The sequence below is a fragment of the Tetrao urogallus genome, assembly GCF_951394365.1.
Source record: "Tetrao urogallus genome assembly, chromosome: 2".
Classification (NCBI taxonomy): Eukaryota; Metazoa; Chordata; class Aves; order Galliformes; family Phasianidae; genus Tetrao; species Tetrao urogallus.
Window position 1 is genome coordinate 16607205 of NC_136814.1, and position 22316 is coordinate 16629520.

At 43.9% G+C, this 22316-nt stretch overlaps 1 protein-coding gene across 1 annotated transcript; it reads left to right on the forward strand.

Moving 5' to 3' along the window:
• Positions 1–1307: 1307 nt before the first annotated feature.
• On the forward strand, positions 1308–16794 carry ACBD3 (acyl-CoA binding domain containing 3; the record flags this gene model as incomplete). Its single annotated transcript, XM_079550128.1, has 8 exons — positions 1308–1563; positions 7655–7796; positions 8808–8948; positions 9688–9846; positions 11770–11944; positions 14508–14700; positions 15443–15727; positions 16583–16794. The coding sequence occupies 8 exons, from the start codon at positions 1308–1310 to the stop codon at positions 16792–16794; spliced, it is 1563 nt and encodes a 520-aa protein (XP_079406254.1).
• Between the last annotated feature and the right edge of the window lie 5522 nt (positions 16795–22316).

Genomic DNA, 22316 nt, shown 5'->3' on the forward strand with positions numbered 1-22316 from the left:
GATGCTCACGGAGCATCTTGCATTTAGCTTGGTCTCCAGGCATGGGGAAACGAAGGGCTGTCTGATTGCGGGCGGCTTCTGCCACGAAGCAGAAACACCTTTGGGTTTGCTGGTATATAAAATGAAAATATTTCCTTCCATTTGAGAGAAACATAGCAAACCTTGTGGGGATCAAAATGTTGGTTTCTTTAAGGATGTATTTTAGGATAAAGACTTCAACATTTCTTAAAGTGGAAAGTTTAATATTAAGCTCACTGTGTATTAAACCACAGAATTAATGCAAAAATATATATGCGCATGTATGTATGTATCTATGAAGGATGGCCTCTGCAAACCAAGCAGGAAACGTGCCAGATGAAAATTTTGAGAATAGATTGAAAGTAATCTTGTAGATGAACTAACACATCTTGATGCAAAGCCAGATCTGATGTTGAAATTGTGCTTGCAAAGCAGGGTGCAGGCGTGCATGCAGGAGGAGATAGCGTTATCTGTGCTGCCCTCGGCTCCGTGCATGAGATGGTGCCAGACAGACAGAGCTGCACGCCCTAGGAAGCAAAACGCTCCAAAGGGGGCGATGCACCCCTGTTTTGTAGTCTTGGGGAAAAGGAAGGAGTAGCGTGATGTTTGTGATCCTCAGCCAAAACCAAAACAAACAGAAGCGAGTGAAGAAGCTACGAAGGATTTATAAGTGGCTGTGAAACGTCTTTTGAAGCTTAGGTTAACTATCGTCTGAGCGAGACTGCCTCTATCCGGGCACGTTTGTACTGAACAGGGCCGCGAGTGACATCGGCGCTTTCAAGAAATACTGACTGGAAATGCTTTAAATACAGCTTTCACATCTCTTCTGCCTTTCATCCGAAGGCTTCAAAGCACGCTGTAACAGTGACTTAATAACCAGCTCTGCCGAGAGATCAGCGAGCAGAGTGGAGGCGCGCCGAAGGGAAGGGCAGCTCCTGGGCAGCGCTGGGGACAGACGCCTCAGTGCGTTACTGCGAACACTGCCTGGCGGTGACCAGCTCACTGCAGCTACAGCTCCGGAGAAATAACGGCCCGGCACACTTCTCGTGCCGGCTCTGAGCCGCGTTTCCCGAGGGAACAGAGGGAGAAGCCGAGAGCCGCCCTCCCGCCGCCCGTCAGCACACGCCCAAGCCCGCGCTCCTCGACGCCCCGAGCGCGCGTGGGCGGGGCTTAGAGCGGCCGTCCGGGAGGGGGCGCGGCCTGAGGCGGGCCCTGGCGGGGCGGGACCGGAAGTTCCGGGTCGGAGGGAACGGGAAGTCGGGACGTGGCCGCCGCAGCGGAGCCGGAGGATGGCGGCGGCTCTGAGCGCCGAGCGGTTGGAGGTGTCGGTGGACGGGCTGACGCTCAGTCCCAACGCCGAGGCGCCGCCCTGCGAAGCGCGGCCCGGCCACGGGGATTCGGCTGCGGGGCGGAACCGAGCGGGCCCCGGCTGCCCGAGCCAGGCGGAGGCCGGAGGGGAGGAGGCGGCAGCGGCGCTGAGCCCGGAGCGGCGCTGGGGCTTCGCGCTGGAGGAGCTGTACGGCCTGGCGCTGCGCTTCTTCAAGGGTAATTCCTTTGGGGCTCGCGGGGGGCGAGGGGCTGCGCAGCACCCGGCCTGAAAAAACGGGACAAAAAAAAAAGAATCATCCTTCCTTTTGGCATGCGAGGGAAAAACCGTGGAAATGTGGGGGAAGAGCTTTTGCTTTAACTCTCGTCGGGGCTGCGCCTTGTGCCGTCGTGGCTGTGGGGAAGGAGCGCTGGCACGGCTGCGTGGGCAGAGCTGTGTGTCTGCGCCGGGATCCTTCGCCAGGTGCGGCCGCAGGAAGCGGGAGGTGCCGCAGCGCTCCGCTCCTTCGGGACCGCGTCAGCTGTGCGGTGCGTTCTGCGAGGAGGGACGTCTATTGTAACCTTACTTGTGCGGCACCGTCTGAATCTGCAGCAGCTTCAGTAAGGGCACAGCGGCACCGTGCCTGCGTTAGGGACGTGAGGCTGTGCTGTGGTAGGCTGGTGGTTCTTTGCTGTTTGGTGGCACCGGGTGAGCTCTCCCTTCGGAGCTGAATGCACCACAGGTGGGAAGGACGCCCGAGGGACGGTCACTGCCTGCTTTCCTCATTGTGCTTGGCTTGCTTGTTAGCAGTGTGTGAAGGTATAAGCAGTGTTCTTGTGCCCTGGCCCTCTACTGATGCACTTTTGCAAATCATCTTTTTTTTTTCCTCTAAGTTCAATTCTGGCATAGTTTCTATGTTTGCTTTTTTTTTTTTTTTTTTTTTTTTTTTTTTTTTTTTTTAAGTTGTACTTTTCTATGAACAATAAGGCTCTGGATCTTCTGTGCCACAAGCTGCTGCAGCCATGTGTTGGGCTGGAGGCACTGCAACTCCCGACTTGCCACTCTCTGTAGAGTGAGAAGCTTGAGGGAGCTTGTTTCCTAATGAGCATTTGTTTGTAAGTCACAATGTAGAAAGAAACATCTCCACGGTAGGAAATTCCTTATCTCAGCCAAGTGTCATCTCATTACATCTTAGGTTTAATGTTGTGCTGAAACAAGCATTGGTGGTGTAAAAATGAAGCAACGCAGTCATAGTGTGTGTAGTGTACTTCTATTACTTCTCATCCTGTAGTGATAATTATGCTTTATATTCATCTCCTTTTAAAGAGTGAGAAGTCAGTGAGGTGTTACTTGTATCTAGGTTACAGATACTGCGGTGTATCTGTTTTGTCTCAAGTGTCTCTTTCTTGTTGCCTTCTTTTTGTAGGCTCAGTTGCAGTTCACTGCTGCTCTTTAGCTGTACATCATTTGCTGTAATGCACAATTCTTATCATAAGAGGGGAACTTTCCATGTTACATGACGATGTCAGACTTTCCAACAAAAGCCTTGCTCTTTTATCCTTATGACTACTATAAGTCATGTGAAGGGGTTGCACATATCTTCATATGTAGTTTCTTGATGAAAGCGTTATAAGACAAGGATTTCTATTTGTAGATATGACAGTGAGGAGCTTGCAGTATTCAGATTACTGATTTATCTAGCTTGTTATACATCTGCACTGAAAATAAGTTGTCTTGTTTCCAAATTGTTGTGACTTATGCATTGTGAAAACAACTGTGGAAGTGGGCAGCCACGTGGATGCTGAAAGACACAGATTCCTACTTTACTTGAAGGAGTAACATCTTGAGTATCTGAAGGTTGGTTCTTGTCGACACAGATTAGTGCTGAGGTCTCATTTCTGATTGTTATTCTTAAGACTGTACTGGTCCAGAGGTGGGATGATGTTTGACAGACTTGATCTTCTTAATGCTGGTTGATATCAGAGCTTTTATGTATGATATTAACTGCCTGTGCTAATTCCATGAAGCAAGCAGAAAAAACAGAAGCTATTAGTTAAGAGTGGCACTTGAGGAGATTTTCTGTGTTTGCATGAAGTGCTGCTGTTGGTGTGGAGGGATCTGGGGCAGGGAGGCTGAAGAAGCCACTGGATGTTGAAGGGTGAGCAGTGATCACCAGTTCAGCAGCTGCTTTTCTGTATCAGTGTGTAAACTGAGCTCTCTGCTCATAATGCATTCATAATGCATGCTCTTCCTGGAAAGTTGATTTGGAACAAAATACTTCAGACATATTACGGTGACTGCTGATGCTTGTCTGAGGTGGTATCTTGCAGAACCGTTTAGAGACAGGACGAGGTGGGAGTGCATGTAAACACAATGTGAAAAGCACAACGGAAGCTGAGCTGCAGTATTAAAGAGCCTTCAAAGCTGCTTTATTCCAGCTCTGAGAAAGACAGAGGTAGCTGACAGAAGTGCCTTTGACAGCTAATTTTGCCTGTGGAAGTGGTACAAGCTCTGTTGGTGAAGATGGCTTGGTGAAGTGTAGGCTGTGTCCTGCAGTCAGAGGGGGCAGCCTGCTGGCTGTGCCAGCGAATCTCTTCCAGTATCAGCCTAGCTGTGCAGTTTTCCATATCATGTGTTTGAAATACCATCGTACCCCCTGGAGTGTTCATGTGCTGCCTGCAGTGGTTTGTGGTGCCTTGTGTCTGGGGGGGCAGTGCACAAACTGTATCATTCTGTTATCTGAAAGCTCTCCTGCTATCTTAAGTATTCTAATGCTGTTTGACTGTTCCAAGTTATTTCCTCTCATCCTAACAAGAATGCGACTTCAACCTCAGCAATATATCATCCAAAGTGAATTGTTTGACCTTGTTTTTTGTGTTTTAATTTGATGGCATGATTGTAGTTCATTAGTTACATAGTTACATTAGTTACAAAGATGCTTGCTTTAAAGAATATGGAAAAACTCTATAATGTATCTGCATTTATTGCTAAGTTAAGCTTCAATCGGATCTGACAGGAAGGGCTAGTTGATTACCCTTCTATTGATCAGCAGAACATCGTTGGAAGGAAAGAACTGAGTGTAAGAGAACATTCAGTGGGGTCTGCAGGCAGTGATTCACCTCTCATGTTTCTCGGTCTTGATCTCACTCATCAAAGCTCTGCGAATGAGCAGCATTAATATCTGTGATACCTGCTTTTAAAAGCTGTGAGGCAACAAATCACGCTTGAAACTGTTTTCTGGCTTCTTGTAGACAGCTGAGACTGAATGCCATCCTGTGGGAATTGGACATTTAGAGGGAGTGCAGTAGATGAGCTGGAGCAGAAGTTGCAGTGAGTTGTGCAGTGTGTCTTTGAGATATACTTCTTCCCTGTTACAGAGGAATAACAGCACATTGAACCACATTGAAGCATATTTGTTAAACTCCCTGGAGCCTGAATTTGTGGTGATGCCAGTAGTGCAGTGCCACACAGTGACATCCATTCCCGTTATCTGCTTTTCATTACTCGCTATTGGACTGGCTTCATCTTTTTGTATGCTGAGTCCCTGCTGAGGAATCTCTGGTGGGCATCTGGACGGAGTCACTGTCAGGAGGGCTCTGGCCTGAATAGCTGATGGTAGGTGTGCAGGGACCTTCCTGTCAGTTCCTGACAGTACAGGAACACAGTGCTGTGTCTTCATGGCACGCATCCCTGAGGCCTGAGCTTGCAGTAGTGAGAGCTGGTCCTTGCAATGTTTTGGGTAAGCTGCTTCATGCCACAAGTATATATGGGCCATTACTGCAGTATGCTGGAAGCCTTGTTCATACAAGCATACCTTAATTACTACTTAGGCTTGTCTGATCTCTTTGTGGCTATTGTTGGTATGATGTTCAGGTGATGAGCATTGCCTTTTCTGTGAGTGACGGTTTGAGATATTGTCAGTAAGGACTCTGAACTGTCTGTAGGAAAGCTGAGCCTTTCTCTGGCCTTGTAGCAGGAGGAATACCAATGGCATACAGAAGGTTGTACAGTTGCTGTATTATTCCTTTGCAAAACACATGGATTTCTCAGTGTGTTACTTGAAGCTGTCTGATATTCTTCAGCTTCCTATCAGCTGTATAGGGTACAAAAGTGATACCTACTTGATTAGTGTTTCCACAAATGCTTGAATGGATTTGGCACTTCTGCTTATCTGGGCTGACTAAGGCTCTCTTTTGGTGTATTTAGCTCTGCAGATGGCTCCAGCTCCTCTGGTTCATTTTAACTCTCAACACATCCAAGTCTTTGGGGTAATTGTGTACCGTGGTTTCTGCTGAAGAATTCAACTGAAAAATGACTAGGATGTGACTTCATTCCCTTGGCTGACCCCAAATGCTTTGCTTAGAGCTTGCTTCTGATCTGCATTATCTCCAAGTCACTGGATATCTGTTTTTTATTTTTGTCCTCCCTTGTTTAGCTTGCTTTTCTTCTTCCCTTGGGCCACCACTGCACATGCGGAGTTTCCCTTGTTAGTTAAGCCTTGAGGTCTGACTTCTGTGAAAATATAGACATGCTGCCTTTAGCTGTAGAGTGAAATGGTCTTTTTCTTTGGCTTTAACCCTGTTCAAAAGTGAGCCCAAACCCTTACGTTTGGTGGCTGAGGCAGCAGCCCTGCAGAGCATGTAACAGTGCTTCCTGGCAGACAGACATCTGTGTGCACACAGGTTGCACAAAGTCAGTGATGCTGTGGTGGCCACAGAAGCCCAGCAAAACTTCAGATGAGTTCCTTTATGAAGCAGCTTGGTTTTAAGCATGCTGCCCCAGGACATGAAGTGTGCTTTCAGAGTGCTTGCTATTTATTGAGGTTAAAGGAAATACTTGCTAGTTAAGTTCTGAGTTAATTGTGAAGTAGGAAGAAGTGAGGGAAAAGCTGAAGCACTGCTGGGGTAGCTGAAGAGCGAGATCTGAGACCTAGGGAGAGAGTTTTTACCTGTGCTGGCTTTGTTGCCAAAAGTGTCATATCCTCAGGTGAAGTTGCAGGATGTGATGGCCTGCATCTTTGAAGGATGGCAGGGGTGGGAAGGGGCCTCTGGGACTTGTCAAGGCTTCTGGTCTTTTGAAGCTGAAATAGCTATTTGCTGTAAGGCCATGTGATGCTGGGCAAAGTACAAGCACTTGAGTTTCTGGAAGTGTGAAACGGGCTTCTAGGAGTGAATAATAAGAGTTTGAATGTTTGCCTTCCTAATGTGATCCTAGCTTACATACTTACATACATGGCATGCATGCAGTTGTTCCTTGTTAGTTTTTGACCGAGAAAGTCCAGTGACGTACCAGACTCACTGTGTCAAAAACATCACTTCTCACTGTGCCCTGCAAACACTTTCCTGTGGGGTTGTTTCCAGTTTGCAGCTTTCAGAAATATTTGCTCAGAACTTCTCAGCAGGACTCAAGGGAGATCCCCCTCCCCTCCACCCCCCCCTTCTGTTCTGATTTCCCAGTAATAACTATGTTTACAATCACAAGCTGAGCAATTCTGCAATTTGTGTCAGCTCCAAAGTCTGAGTATGAATTGAAGTGTCTGGTTTGGGGCTCTGAACAACTTGCTCCAGAGTGACCTTCATGATAAAGGAGAGCGGGGGGCTGCTGGCAGCTCTGCTCTGATTCACAACTGAACGGAAAGCCGTTGGTACAGCCGTGTGAAATGTCTGTTGTGTTCCTCTGGTAGCAGTTTCCTCATTTCAGTCCTTTCAGAAAGAGGTGATGCTTATTTGCTTGTTTTTCTGTTTGAGGAAATGTGGTTTTTTTTCTTTTTTTTTAAAAAAAAAAACAAGCAGCGTGATTGCATGTAGTGATGCCTGTTTTTTAGATCTGTTTCGACAGTTTGGTAAATGGGTTGAGGTAAGTCCTAGCTGGGAAATTCAAATACTTTAAATCAAGGCACATTTTCCTCAATAGAGAATGTGTAATGGCATCTAACCAGGTTTGCTTTAGAACCTGGTGGTATGAAACTCCTGGAATTCTGATTGAGTTCTTAAGGCCAGAATTCTCTGTAGGCCCTGATGCTGATTGAGTCACCTCTAAGATTTCTCATTGTGAGGACTTATTCCAGCAGCCATGGCAGTGTGCAGCCATCCAGTTGCCTCTGGGAACATTTTCCCTTCATTCTGTTTTCCTCTCGACGGCTCAGCTGAAGTTAGGTGTGTTTCTTCTGGGCGAAGTGTTTTATTTGAATAGAGCTGACTTAGTTTGTGACTTAACTTTTGGTGTCCTCTCTTCTTTTTCAGAGAGGAGATTGTGATGATATGAAATGCTCTTTGCTGTCCTATGCTTAACCAGTTAATCATAACAGTGAAACGTTCTTTTCCTCTACAGAAAAAGATGGCAAAGCCTTTCATCCAACATATGAAGAAAAACTCCGACTTGTGGCACTGCACAAGCAGGTTCTGCTGGGACCTTACAATCCTGATACTTGCCCTGAAGTTGGGTTCTTTGATGTGCTGGGGAATGATAGAAGGTAAAGGCCTTTGTTGATCTTAACTCTGTTTTTCCCGTCTGAAGTAAATGCCATCCAATTTCAGCAGTAAGAAAAGTACGTGGATTGCCTCAGTATGGGTGTGTGTGGTAGTAGAAAGTGAGAGCAGCCTCTTCAAAAACATCACTGAAATCTGAGTCACAATTCAGTAAAGGAGCCATGAGGCAATTATGGAATGTTTTTTTTTTTTTTAACTACATTAGGAGAAGCTGCTCTGCCAACAGCCTGTTTTTTTTTTTATAGCAGTTTAAAGACTTGGTTAACATGCAGGCCTAAGCATCTTTCTCCTTATTTTACACCAGAGTTGCAACAGACCAAGTCTCTTGCCAGTGCTAATAGCGCTTGGCAGAGCTTTCCTGTTAGTAGATTAAGGAGAACCTCTGAAATCCTCTGCCTGTTGCATTCAGACACTGAGTAGATTTTGATGAGATCAGTATGATCTCTGTTGCTTGCAGTTCTCTTGTTGACTGTTGCTATTTCTAGTTATGAAGGTCAGTGCTGTGTTGTTCTTTGCTTCTCAAACCTGTACTCAGTGCACTGTTTCTGCTCAAATGGATTGTTTAGGAAGAACCAAGCTGTTGCGTTTGATTTGATCAGGTTAGTTACTGCATTTGTTCATCTGGGAGAGTGTATGCTTTTTTTTCCCACAAACTTGAGTGGAAGAATGATTAAACAAGTAATAATACAAGTTAATTTGCCAACTGATTTGTATCTGGGAAGTTTTTGGACACAGTTTGGAGTTCTAAGTAGGGTTTGCGGTATGTATAAAATTTCATATAAGCACTTGGTGCTCTTGTATGAAATGGTTATTTGGTAGAAGAGAACACTGAAATCTACGGGTTTAAGTTCTGTCTTTGAATGGGTCAGGTTTTCTCTGAAGTGCTGCATGCTGGCTTTTGGTTGCTTGTCTCCCAATGTTACTCCTTTTCTGGGTTTTCTGAGCTCCCTACTGGCTTGCAGAGAGTTAAGTCGTCTTCTCTCTCTCTCTCTTAGGAAGGAATGGGCTGCCCTTGGAAACATGTCAAAGCAAGAAGCTATGACAGAGTTTGTTAAGCTCCTAAATAGGTGCTGCCACTTGTTCTCAACATATGTTACTTCTCACAAAATAGAAAAAGAAGAACAAGAAAAGAAAAGGTAATGTTTGATTTCTCATTGTACTGAATATGTAATTCTTGATCTATGGACAGTGTCACGGATAGCTTAAGCTGACAAAGTTACTTTGGAGGAGAGAGGCTTGAAGTTCAGATAGCTGTGGTACCACTTGCTCTCTTTAAAGCTTTTCACTTTACTTGTAATGGAAAATCATTTCTGAGGTGCATATACCTAGAATGCAGGAACTTTTAAAAACGTGGCTCTTACTGTCATCTTTTCAAGAGAGATGCAATTCACAAGATATCTGCCCTCATTGTTTAGTTTACTAAAGCTGTATAAAACACAAAATTGTCAAATGCTTGAAATTCCTCTTTTAGTAAGGGTTAGTGACCTGATAAAGGCTATCCCACATCCTTTATTCATAATGTGGTTATTAAACAGTAGTCTGTGATTATTGAACACATATTGAAGCATGGAAGATGTATTTAAGGCTTCTTGATGCTTTTTCCCACCATTCTCTGCTACAAGTATAGTGGGTTAGAATGAGTGTGGAATTAAAATAGAGTTTACATCTGTCGTACTGCAAAGTGCAGTAACACCAGGTGATGGGTTTTCTTCTGGTGTGTAATAATAGTAAGATATTTCTCCAAGTTGAAGTGAGAAGAGGTGATGCCAAATGAAAAGATTCCTTCGGTAGGCAAAAGGCAGGTTACAGCTTGTTGAAAATAACTTATCCTAGGGTTGTAGAAATGCTGCAATAGCTTATTGAGTGATGTTGCAGAAGAGAGGAGGAAGAGCGAAGGCGCCGTGAAGAAGAGGAGCTTGAGCGCTTACAGAAAGAAGAAGAAAAACGCAGGCGAGAGGAGGAAGAGAGGCTGAGAAGAGAAGAAGAGGAGAGGAGGAGAATAGAGGAGGAGCGGCTTCGGATGGAACAGCAAAAGTGAGTAGCTGAAAGAACTGACATTGGGAAGAAGTAACTGTCTTGCACTTGAGACAATTGTGTTGGCTGTTTAAATAGTTCTGCTAGAACTGAATATCTGAAATGAGAGCACTCTGGTCTGACAGTGACATTTGCAGTCCTTAGTTAAGAGAGACATGGTTTGCAGAGAATGAGTATCCCAACGTGCTGTTGTGTGCAGCCTTCACAGCTAAAATTGCTAGAGAAATCTTATTTGAAGAGAATCTCTGTTTGGGGATTGTGACTCCAAGCACTGCACCTCATCAAAACTTGTGGTTCTGCTTCTTAAATGGGTTCTGCTGCACTCAACTGAACTATTTAAACTGTTGATTGAAAGTTTCTATCCTTTCATAGAGGACAGTGCCTTAAAAAAGGATAACTGCACTTCGTTGTGTTGGTTTTTTTCAAATGTGTGGTTGAGGTTTTCTAATTCGGAAGTCTAAAGCTACCTCCTTGAAGACATTCTTTTTCTAGAAGTTGTAAAGTGTTTGCAGATCTTAGTTTTGTGCTGGCAGTCACTGGATCTTAGCACATTTTTCAGAGGAGCTCAGAATTCATGTTCAAATGGGCTTAACCTGTTTGCACCCCCATTTGGTGGCTTACGTAGAACTAGAGCTGTATGTTCTGTTTCACTGTTCCTGTATCCAGATGCTGAAAACATGGATCCAGCATTGCACACATTGTATAGGAATAGCATCACACATCTCTCAGCAATAATTTTCTTTAACAGTAATGCCTGTTCATTTGGTATATCTCTGAAGTAGTAGTTTTGGAAAGGGAGCAAATAATTCGCAAGTTTTAGTTGGACTGTTGAATATGGTGAGAGCATGAAATACACAGATGTAAAAGAGCAGAGGATGCGATGATGCTAAGGAGGTGATGAAGAAGCAAAAGAAAAAGGTTTTATGGAAATAATAATTGTGTATCAAGGGTTGTAGGAGGTTACAGAGATGAAGAGTTTGGACAGAAAAACAGTGTGGTGAGTTTTATAGATGCCAAGCATATCCAAAGTGGTCACAGTTTGTTGAAAGGTGGTGAATCTTGCCCGTTAAAATAAGCAGTTTAATCTTGAAGCTTGTTAGAGGAGGGGAAGGAAGAAGGGTGAGAAAGAACTACTCTTCCTTTTGCGTGATTCTTGAATCCTCTGAAATATCAGTAGCTCATCGCTAATGAACGTAATGTGAGTTAAAAAAATGAGCCCTAGGTCAGTGTGGATGATTTACTGTATGGTTTCTGTTGGCCTTTTGGAGAGGGAAGGAGAATGGAGCCTGTGCTTGATGAACCAGTACATTCCTCCTGAAGCTTCTGCGTTTCTGTTTGTTGGAGATGCAGTTGCCCTGTTTTGCAGTTTTTTATGTTTGTGAATTAGGCCACAATCAGTCATGCTTTTCCTATGGTTGCATGCTATCCTGGGAAGTTAAGGTAGTAACACAGTGGGTTTAGACTTTACAAAAACCTTTGGCGTGTGGTACTATAGCAAGCTTGTTCCTATTTGCAGCTGCAGAAGGGCTGCTGGGATGGTTTCTGCATGTTTTCTGGAGGACCCAAACATGGAATTTTTTCCCTTGTCTGTTTGAGAAATACTGTGATGTGTTTATACCACTGCCTCCTTCCTGGATTATAGACTGAAAAAAAGATCAGAGCTTTTGATATTCTTTTTTTTAACACCTGATGTTTTCAAAACATGAGGTAGACAAAATTCACATTTGCATATACCTTTAGGCTCTGTTCTGTTATGTAGACTTGGGTTTTTTTGTTGGCTTTTTTTGGTGTGGTTTTTTGTTTTGGTTTTTTTTTTTTTTTTGTTATTTTTGCAGAAATTAAATTAACTGTCACTTAAGTACAGGGATTTCCCCGGTAACCTCAGCTGCTGGTAATCTTCATGCTCTTCTCCCACTAATGTAGGCAACAGATCATGGCAGCACTGAACTCCCAGACTGCCATGCAGTTCCAGCAGTATGCTGCTCAGCAGTATCCCGGCAACTATGAACAGCAGCAGATCCTCATTCGGCAGCTCCAGGAGCAGCACTATCAACAGTACATGCAGCAGTTGTATCAAGTCCAGCTAGCACAGCAGCAGGTAAGCTGAGAAACTTGGTGTTTTTTTTTTTTTTTTTTCTGAGCTCTTTGGAAGATGCTAACTTACCTACTTTTATCTCCTTGAAAAGCTAATTGCTAGAAGAAGGGGAAAAAAGGAGTTCTAGTAATTAAAGCTGCTGCTTTTTCAAACACCAAAGCTCTTTTATTTAATCTTTCTGAGTAGCTTTCTGAAGCAGCCATTAGTTAAGAAAATTCTAAACAACTTTTACTAATCACTTGGATACAGTTCCTGAAAGCAGAACGTTAAGTGCTGTGCTGCAGTGTCTATTGCACGCCCAGTTCTATGGGAGTATGTATCAATGCAGCTGAGCATGAACAAACTGATGGGTTCAAATGATTCTTCACATATCATATGTGAGGATTGAAGACCAGCAGGCTTTAGCTGGCCTTGCGTTGCTACTGGGTCTGAGGTTGCTGCTCTGTCAGCTTCTAGCAGTACTGACTTCCCTTCCCCTCTTGCATCTCCTCTGACATCACTATCTAGCATGTTGTTTGCTTGTCTGCGATAGACTGCTTGTGTTCTGGGTGAAAAGACACTTTCTTATTACTGGTAGCAAAGGGTGGGAGTAATACTAGGGATTTTGTGTGTGGTCTTGAAAGGGTACTCGTGTTTTCAGGGGGATCTTGCATCTCTGTCAAATATGCTGTATTCTCTGAAGTTATTTTTAAGTTCAGAGATGTCCATTTCTAAGCATCCTAAACAGATGTAAGTCAAACTTCAGATCCTGGCATGTCTGACCTCTATGGGCAGGACCCACATCTTAAGTGGCCAGTGTCTGTCAGCCTGAGGTCTGTTGTATTTGAGCTAAAGACTTAAAATTTATTAACTAATTTCCTGTGGAGTTATTCATGTTTTGAAGAGGATAATGCCTTCAGCAAAGAGGTGTCCAAAGAAGGAGCAGAGTTGCACTGGTACAGGGAAGTCAGAGGCTTCCTGCCCTGCTGCAGTTGCTCTTGAAGTTTAATGCCACCTTGGTACCAATGCTTTGGTGTCATAGTAGTAAGTGAGAGCTGCAGTCTCATCAGCCTTGTCTTCAGTGCCTTCTGTAATTGATACCACTCCCTGGAGGCCGAGGTGTCTGAGGCACTGCTGCCACTTTTCTTCTGTGTTTTCAGCACCCCTTCTCTCAATCATAGCTGTCTGATTTCTGTGTATGGAAGACTAATGCCCTCTGAGACCCTGGGCAGAAACAACATCCTTTCCTTTACAGCAGCTTATGAAATAATACACCTGCCAGGCAATGAGGTTTCTTTCAGATCAATACTTGGACAATTCTTCTACAGGAAAGGATGAAAAAAGTGGTAACAGAGCTAATATTATCTAGTTATACTTACTTGTTCCTGAGGATTCAGGTAGCTTACATAGTAACAATTCTGGGGAGTATTTGCCTTTTGGATTTCTGTAACTCAGTCAACTTGGAATCTGTTAATGCAATTTAAAAACCCTGCTGTGTCATGGCTGTTTCTAGATGATTCTGATGGCATTAATTTTGGAAAGGTTGTATGCAGAAGTTTTGTAGAGAAGTTCCTTGCTGCTTCACACTGAAATTCAGTAGTAGAAGGTGGATCTGGATAGCATCTCTGTAATTGCACAAGTGTGGAATCTAACAAATATTTAACTGTGTTGTCTTAGCCCTTTAAAATACCTATATTCTATTCATTCATCAAAATCATATGCTTATTAAGTTATTCTTTAAAGGATGATTTTATGAATTCTACCTTTTCCCTGTCTCAACAGTAGAGTGCATGTAATCTGACTGATAACTGGTGGGAAAGGAAGGGGCATGGAGGGTGGGGGGGCAGAATAAGCCTTGAAACTAAAGGGATAACACTTCCAGCCTGAATCCAAAAGGATGGTTGTTACTTCTCATAATCTCATATTTATTTACTTCTTTGCACAGGAGACAGCATAATAAATTTAAACTAAAGAATTTAGTTTAAAACATGTAAGTCATGTTCTAAAAGCTGCACCTGTGAGGTTTGATAACTCTTCTCCCAGAGCGCTCACAGTCCTTCTGGCTCTTATTTCTCACAAATTAACTAACTCCTTTTCTTGCACATTTGCTGGAGAACTCTTCTGCCATGTTAACTCACAAATTGACAAGGGTTTAGTAAGCTTTACACAGTTAACATATCTCTATAGAAGCTGAGTTAGCTCAGGCTGGAACTCCTTTTTTTTTTTTTTTTTTTTTTTTTTTTAAGTAATTATTTTCTTTTTTTAATGATATGCTATAGAGGTTACTGAAATGCAGTACTTTTGTAGCTAGGCCTAAGTTCATTGTACATACCCTAATTAATTATTTGGAAGATGAATCTTCTTGTTCTGATTGTATCCACCAGCCTGGAAAGACTTCCCATGATGTGAAGTACATGCAATTCTCACTAGTTAATGAGTACAGCTTCAGGTCCTTCATGGTGAGCCTCCTCATGGGGAGGAGAGGGGATTTTGTAACTGCCTTTACACTTTCTACTGGAAAACGGAGGCAGCTCAGGGTTTGTTTTTGTTGTTGTTGTTTTACTTGATTTACTTCCTTTCATTTTAGGCAGCCTTGCAGAAACAGCAGGAGGCAGTTGTAGCAGCAGCAGGGACATCTCTGACTACTGCATCCAAGATGAATGTACCTGCCCAAGGGGATATGCCATCTATTAATGGGCAAGCCAGTGCACACACAGACAGCCCTGAAAAAGAGCTGGATCCAGAGGCTTTGGAAGAAGCATTGGAGAATGGACCAAAAGGTAGGATTAGCTAGATAAAGATGAACCACGGAAGCCTTTGCTAGGATCCAGGTGTCTTAAAAACCACAGTTGATCGTACCTGGCTTCATTAATCTGAGAAAGAGCTAGGTGTGATTTCTGTTTTTTTTCTTCTAAAGGAGAACATGTCATGTTGGCAAAACAGTTTTTGAGAGCAGGGAGAGAGGTGAAAGCACTTCAAGCAGTGTGAATGGGATACAGAAGCTCTTTTCGCTCTTGACTGAAATAGCTTCATTGCTGCAGTGTTGGAAAGGAATGTAACAGTTCCTGCAGAAAGCTGTTCTGTGCAGAAATACGTTCAAATGTTGCCCAAAACTGAGCATTGATTTAGTCTTGGGGATTAAAGGAAGGCCAAATCTTATTCTGTGTCTACTGCCCTTCCCGTGGCATAGCCTGTCCTGTGCACAGTCCAGACTACTGTTCTCCGGCTTCTCCCACCTTCCTCTGACTGCTTCTAGGAAGCTGCAGAAGTGGAGCAGGAATTGTAGCCTCCCAGCAGCTCTCCCATCACCCACTGGTGTTTCTGGATGTTGTTCTCCAGATTCATCCACAGTCAGTAGTCCTCAAAAGACTTGATTGGATCCCAGTAAGAAATCTTCACGACCACAGTCCCTGAGTGGAAGCACTATGATGTTTACTGTCCTCAAGTGCACCTCAAACACACTTTAGTGTTCAACATAAATAACTGAAACAAAAGCTTAACTGGCTTATTCCCCCCCTCTAGATTCTGTTCCAGTGATAGCTGCTCCATCAATGTGGACACGACCCCAGATAAAAGACTTCAAAGAGAAAATCCGGCAGGATGCAGACTCTGTGATCACAGTGGGCCGAGGGGAAGTGGTTACAGTTAGAGTACCAACTCATGAAGAGGGGTCTTACCTCTTTTGGGAGTTTGCTACAGACAATTATGACATTGGTTTTGGGGTGTATTTTGAATGGACAGACTCCCCTAATACTGCAGTGAGTGTGCATGTCAGCGAATCCAGTGATGATGAGGATGAAGAAGAAGGTAAGCATGCTTATTTTTATGAAATCCTAGTCTTGCAGGGATTGCTGTGCAGGAAAACCACTCTGTCTTGTCATCTCCTAGTTCTTACAGCTCTGCAGTTCATGGCTTCCATCTAGCTGGCATCTCATCTTCAAATAAGAAGTAAAATTCTGACCGTAACTTCAGATGTCTCACTTGACTCATTGATTGGTTGTAATAGTTGAGGATGTGGAAGTCTTTTTTTCCAATATATTGTTTGCAATTAGTAATACTTAAAAGAACAGTTCTTTATAGTGGCCAAGACCCAGGTTACAGCCTATATCTATAGGGGAGCCCTGCGTACCATCAGAAAAAAGCAGTGTTCTGAAACAGTCGTGCAACTTGCCTAGATGGAACTGCTCTGATGTAGGAAGATCTGCATATTTCTATTAGCTGATCAGTTAATAGCAGTGTGGGTAATGCCTTGATCAGAAATAGAGTTTAGCATCTTTGCAAACTGTTACAGCTATATTGGACATGGAATGTTTTAATATTGAAGTGTAAAATTTGTCTTTAAAGCAAGTAATGTCTAGACTGAACCAAAGGCAAACTTCCCTTTCCTCTAGTGCAGTTCTGCAATGGTAAATTGATTTGCTTTCTTAAATGGGTGAAGAAGTATCTTAAACTGATACTTCTGCAGTGAAGGAGCACACCACACAAACCCATGCTTTTTGCTTTTCTCTTTCAGTGCTTTAGCTGCAAGCTTGGTATGAACTCCTTCAGCTAACAAAATAGAATACCGTGTCTGCTACACACAAATACAAGGGAGAGTCAGACCTTGGTTTTAAAAGTTAGTCACCCTTGTTAACTGATGCTTCTTTTATTTTTTGCTTACAGAAAATGCTGGCAGTGAAGAAAAAGCCAAAAAGAATGCCAACAAGCCTCAGCTAGATGAAATAGTGCCTGTGTACAGACGAGACTGTCATGAAGAAGTGTATGCTGGCAGCCACCAGTACCCAGGGAGAGGAGTTTACCTCCTGAAATTTGACAACTCCTACTCTCTATGGAGGTCAAAAACAGTTTACTACAGAGTTTATTATACTAGATAAGTATGGCTGTGTTTGAGGCTGGGCTGTGCAGAAGATGTCGTTTTATTTGGAATTTCTTCAAGCATAATGGATCCTTTTGAGTCTGTCTTATCCTGTCTGTATCTGTATGGTTTGTGTGAACTTTAACAAGTAAACACTGGGATCTTCCTGCTCCATGACACTAATGCATATTGCATTGGGCTTAACACAGGATCTCCCTAGCCCACTGGGGTATTGGAGTTAACCAATGGCAATCATTGGCTCCAGTGCTTAAGGTCACATCAGCTGTATTTGTGAAAGCCTTGTGTGAAAAGGGGGAGGGGATCACTAGTTCACTGGCTGGGTGATCTGAGGTTTCCAAGTCTGGACGCTTTCAATAACTTGTTAACGGTTAACTTAAAGGTCCCATCAGTAACCGGTAGATTTGGATGCAGTTTGCTGTGTAGCAAGTTTCTCTTAACTGTAATCAAATGTCAGATTTTTACACCATTAAAACTTAAAATTTCAGTTGATGCAAGTTTAGAAACAAGTTGTCTCGAGTCTGTCCTCATCAAAGAAGAAACATTCAGTTCTTTAAACCAGTGTAAGCTTTAGGCACGGGCGATCAACATCTTGAAAGTACAGCAGGTAACCTCTTCTGAAGACACAAACTGCAGGACAGTTGTAAGTATACGTAATAAGTAGAACCTTAATCTCTGCCCTGCTGTTAACCTGAGAACATTTTTTGGAGGCAACTGGCTTTGACATAGGGCACAAACTATAAGTTTGGGTTTTTCATGGAGTAGACTTTTAAAAAAAAAAAATCTGCACAACTCTTTGGTTTGTTTTCTTTGTAAAACCTGAATAAGCATGTTGTGCATCTGAAGAGCAGTAAGTCACTTTGAAGTGTAGAAATTAGTGTTGCACTGATTATGGAAATCACTGCCAGTCCATTCGAATCTGAGCTGGCAGTGCTTTGGTGCAGACTTTCTGCTTTAGTCTGTAACTGTCTGTAGAAGGCCAGGATCACATACAGGCACGTAACAATGTAGCTTTCGTCTGTCTCATACAGTTTGAATGGCTTGATCAGGCCGTTTCTTGCTCTGTGTAGCCCAAAAATACAGGTGGCTGTTTGAGAGTGTCATAAATATCCACTCTCCTTGGAGCCTTGCGCCCAAGTGCTGATGTGTTACAATGATGTCTTGTGGGAGTGCTCTCTGCATCAGCAGTGCACTTTGCTACCAAAAGGAGTGGGTTACTTAGGGTCCGTCGGATCAGTTTCTGCAGTCAGATTTCCATTGCTTAGCTGCAGCATGTACAGTTCCACAGCCAATGGCGTTGAGTTTGGGGGGTTTGTTAGAATAATGGCTTTGTACATACATGATATTTTACTTTACTCATACCAACCATGGAGATACTTCTCCTAGAGTGTTTAACTTGTCATCTTGCGTTTGGTTCTGCAACACCGTACCAGCTTGTAGCTAGTTAGTGCTGCTTTATCCAAAACACTGTACAATGTTCTGCTCTTGTGTACATACAGTATATAAACATGAATTTAGAAAGTACTTTGCTTTTAAAGAAAGAAATGTATTTAATGTAAAGACAAAAAAAAACAAACTTTTAAAAAAGGCAGGCACTAATATATTTCTTCCAGTCTTGGAGTTAGATTTTTGTCCATATGAAAATGTTACAACTTTTTTCCTCTGAAGAGTATCTGTCTTTGGAAGCGGTGTTTGTCGCTTTACATGGCAGCCCTTGCTGTCATGTCTTGATGTTAAACTTCTACGTTTTCAAACTTTTTTTATTGCCTCTGGCTGTTGGTTAGTACAAGTGCGATTTCAAGATAGCCTGAGATAGTATTTAATCCTAATTAAAATACATTTATCTGTAATACTGTTGGCTTTTCATTAATTTGGGAACCTTGGCATTGCTGTGTATGGCTATTCAGCTGAGATAAGCTTGTCATCTTCCCTTTCCTTTTTTAACAAGTCAGTGCTGTGCTAATGCTGTGGTTTCAGTAGCTTAACCACTTGGCTAAAAGCTCTCTTTGCCAAATGTTTCCACCTTGTTGGATGATGCTGTCTATCAATACCAGAAGAGTTTGAACAGCGTAATCACTTTGGGAAGTGATCTTCTCCATGAAAACGGGTCAGGTGCAGGCAGCCAAAAGCTGTGAGCTGGTTTCTGCCTGGGAGAAATGTGCCTGCCTTTGCCTCTGAGGTTTAGTGAGCTGAGCCCAGCCCCAGGGAGCAGCAGGCCCTGCTGTGCTCCCCTGAAGAGCCTGAGCCCCCTGCAGCAGTGAGGTGGTTCCAACTCACTCAGCCAAGTACTGCTGGCACAGCTGTGTCATTCACATGATTGTGTTCCCATGTTTTAAGTGGGATTTGCTGGTTAGTCCTGGGCTGGTACGGGATTTGTGGCAGTAACAGATGCCTGAGGTTGTGCTGCAGGCTCCTGGGATGGCTCTTGGCTCAAAGAGCAAGAGACAGGCAGGACTACGAGTGGGAGGGAAGGCAAGAAAGCCAAGTTACACTGAGGCTTCTCTTGGCCTAAATCAACCTTGGCTGCATCCAAGCTGCTAGCAAGCAGGGTACTGAAGCCAGAAGAGGCTTTTCTCATAGGTTCAGTCATTTTTTTCATCTGTGTCTGTGGCCAGCTGCCTCTTGAGCTCGTGCTTCAGGATCTCACAGGGGAGCAGCAGCAGCCTCTTCAGTGAGAACAGAACAAGTAAGTGCTGTGCTGTTTGAACTTCCTTTTCATCATCTCTCTTCTAATTGCCCTATATTGGTCTGGTTCTGTCACAAATTAGTTTCACGTGAAACTGACAAGTGCATCAAAAAGCAAAGTAATTACAGCAGCAAGCCTACCATAAATGGATGTGTTTCATGTGTAGGTAAGCTCCCCTTTCTCCAATTAAAAGTGAAGCACTGTACTCCTTACAGCTCATTTAAGGTAGTTCTCTGCTACAAGAGGGTTATCAAATGTTTCTGAAATTGAGTCATTTGCAGCAGAAGCTAGGCGGTGCAACCTACACTGGTAAACCTAGATTCCAAACACAGTGAGCCTTTGAAAAACATTCAGTAATTAATCTGGCAGACAAACTGGGCCTATGTGAAGAGTCATTAGAAATGACACTGTCTTCTGAGACAGAGTTCACGTGGATTTTGCTTATGCTTCCTCTTCTGGTTTGAGGCAGCTGCATGGTCTTCCTTGACTTCTTGTCCTGACAGTGAATGGTCAGGAAGGAATTGCTTTAAATTAAAAGATGGGAGATTTAGGTTAGGTGTTAGGAGGAAATTTTTTCCTCAGAGGGCAGTGAGGCCCTGGCAGTCTGCTGTCAGACGAGAGCTGAGGGATAGTTCAGCCATTAAACCATCTCCTACTTATGTGATTGCTAGAAATTAGAAAAGTAGGCTGTGTGGACCTATGGAAGTGTAAACAGAAGCAAAGCAGCCACCCTTTGTCCATGTTCTAGGTGCTCTTTTCCAAACTAACAGCTCAGTGCAGTTGTAAGCATCTAGACCAGCAATGCAAAGGCTGCTTTCTGACTTGACTGATGCTGTTTCTTCTGGCAGCTGAGCCTACCATGCCTTTCATTAATGCATTTGCAGGGAAAGGAGTACAAGGGGGAGCTGAAAAAAGTCACCTGGGGGCAGCCTGCCTGTGCTGATATGGCAATGTCAAGTATGAGTTCTGTACTTACAGATCTGTTGCTTAAAAAGCAACTAAATACCTGTTGCATTTAGCACTGTGTACTGGAAGATTAAGGCAGAGCATGAAACTTTATCCCAAACCTTCCCTCACCTTCCTTCTGGTTGCACACTGACAGCCTTTCAGGGGTACCTGGCTCATGGAAACAGTGGCTGCTGGGCTTAAAAAAGTACACGAAAATATTTGGATTGGTGATACTATGCGTGCAGAGATCTCACTGGGTATCCTAGGAGACAGGGAATCACAAGGAATGAAGAAAAAGGTGTCACTTGTTCTTTGTAACAAGTTCTGTTCTTGGCCTTTACCCATCCTGCAGTACCAGTGCTGTCATTCGCCTTCCCTCCCTCCTTTCATTTAGTGGGAAGCAGGGACACGAGCTGCAAGATGAACAAACTATACAAACTATATTCCCCTATATTCAGCACTAGTGAGGCCGCACCTCGAGTACTGTGTCCAGTTTTGGGCCCCTCACTGCAAGAAAGATATTGAGGCCCTGGAACGTGTTCAGAGGAGGGCAACAAAGCTGGTGAGGGGTCTGGAACACAGGCCATATGAGGAGAGGCTGAAGGAGCTGGGAATGTTCAGCCCGGAGAAGAGGAGGCTCAGGGGAGACCTCATTGCTCTCTATAACTTCCTGAAAGGAGGTTGTAGTGAGCTGGGGGTCGGCCTCTTCTCTCGTGTCATTAGTGATAGGACCAGAGGGAATGGCTTCAAGCTACGGCAGGGGAGATTCAGGCTGGACATGAGGAAGTATTACTTTTCAGAAAGGGTGGTCAGGCACTGGAATGGACTGCCCAGGGAGGTGGTGGAGTCACCGAGCCTGGGGGTGTTCAAGGAAAGACTGGATGTTGTGTTGAGGGACATGGTTTAGTGGGAGCTATTGGGAATAGGTGAATGGTTGGACTGGATGATCTCTTGGGTCTTTTCCAACCTTGGTGATTCTATGATTCTATGATTCTAAACCCATGTGCTAATACAAGACACTCAGAGCCTCTCTGCTCTTTGCAGCGCAGGTGTAGATTACAGCAGAGGGCTCAAACACTCATAACCTTGGATCTGATTTCTAGACTGTGCTTAGTAGTGTGCCCCTGAAGCAGCCTATAAAACACCTGGAAGTTATTTGTGTCCTGCTTGGGGATGTTCCAGCAGGATTGCAAAGCGAGTGCGTAACGCCTAGCAGAGGTTTGTGTGACACTTAAAACCCTTTTACAGTTTGGTTCTGGTTTGCAGAGAGCAGGAGACTTTTTACCCTTCTAAAAAAAAAAAAAAGTGTTGAAGTTCAGCTTGCTTTATGTGTGTAGGGATGTGGGGTCCAGTTCAAGTGTGATGAAAGGAAGAGCAGGGTGGGAAGTACTTCAGTGCTATTGGCCTTTGCAAAGCATAGCTACTCTGGGGCTTAAAAGAAGGCTAGTGAAAGTGTGAGCCATCTCCTGAAGGGAAAAGGAGACTTGGTTACACGTGACAGTGGAAAGGCTGAAGTACTGGATGCCTTCTGTACCTCCCCAAGACTGGCCTTCAGGAATCCGAGATCTGGGCTGAAAGGCTGGAGCCAGGAAGATGGACCCTTAGTGGAGGATGATCATATCAAGGAATACTGAACTGGACTTCCATGTGCCCGGATGGGATGCACCCACAAGTGCTGAGGGAGCTGGCAGATGTCACTGCAAGGCTACTCTGTAATCTTCTGTCATCGTGGCAACTAGAAGTGCCCAAAGTCTGGAGGAAAGCAGATGCCCCATCTTCAGGAAGGCCAAGAAAGATGACCTGGGGGCAAACAGGCAGGTCAGCTTCATTTTGATCCCTGGGAATGTGATGAAACCATTTCCGAGCACACAAGGGAAAAGAAAGTCATA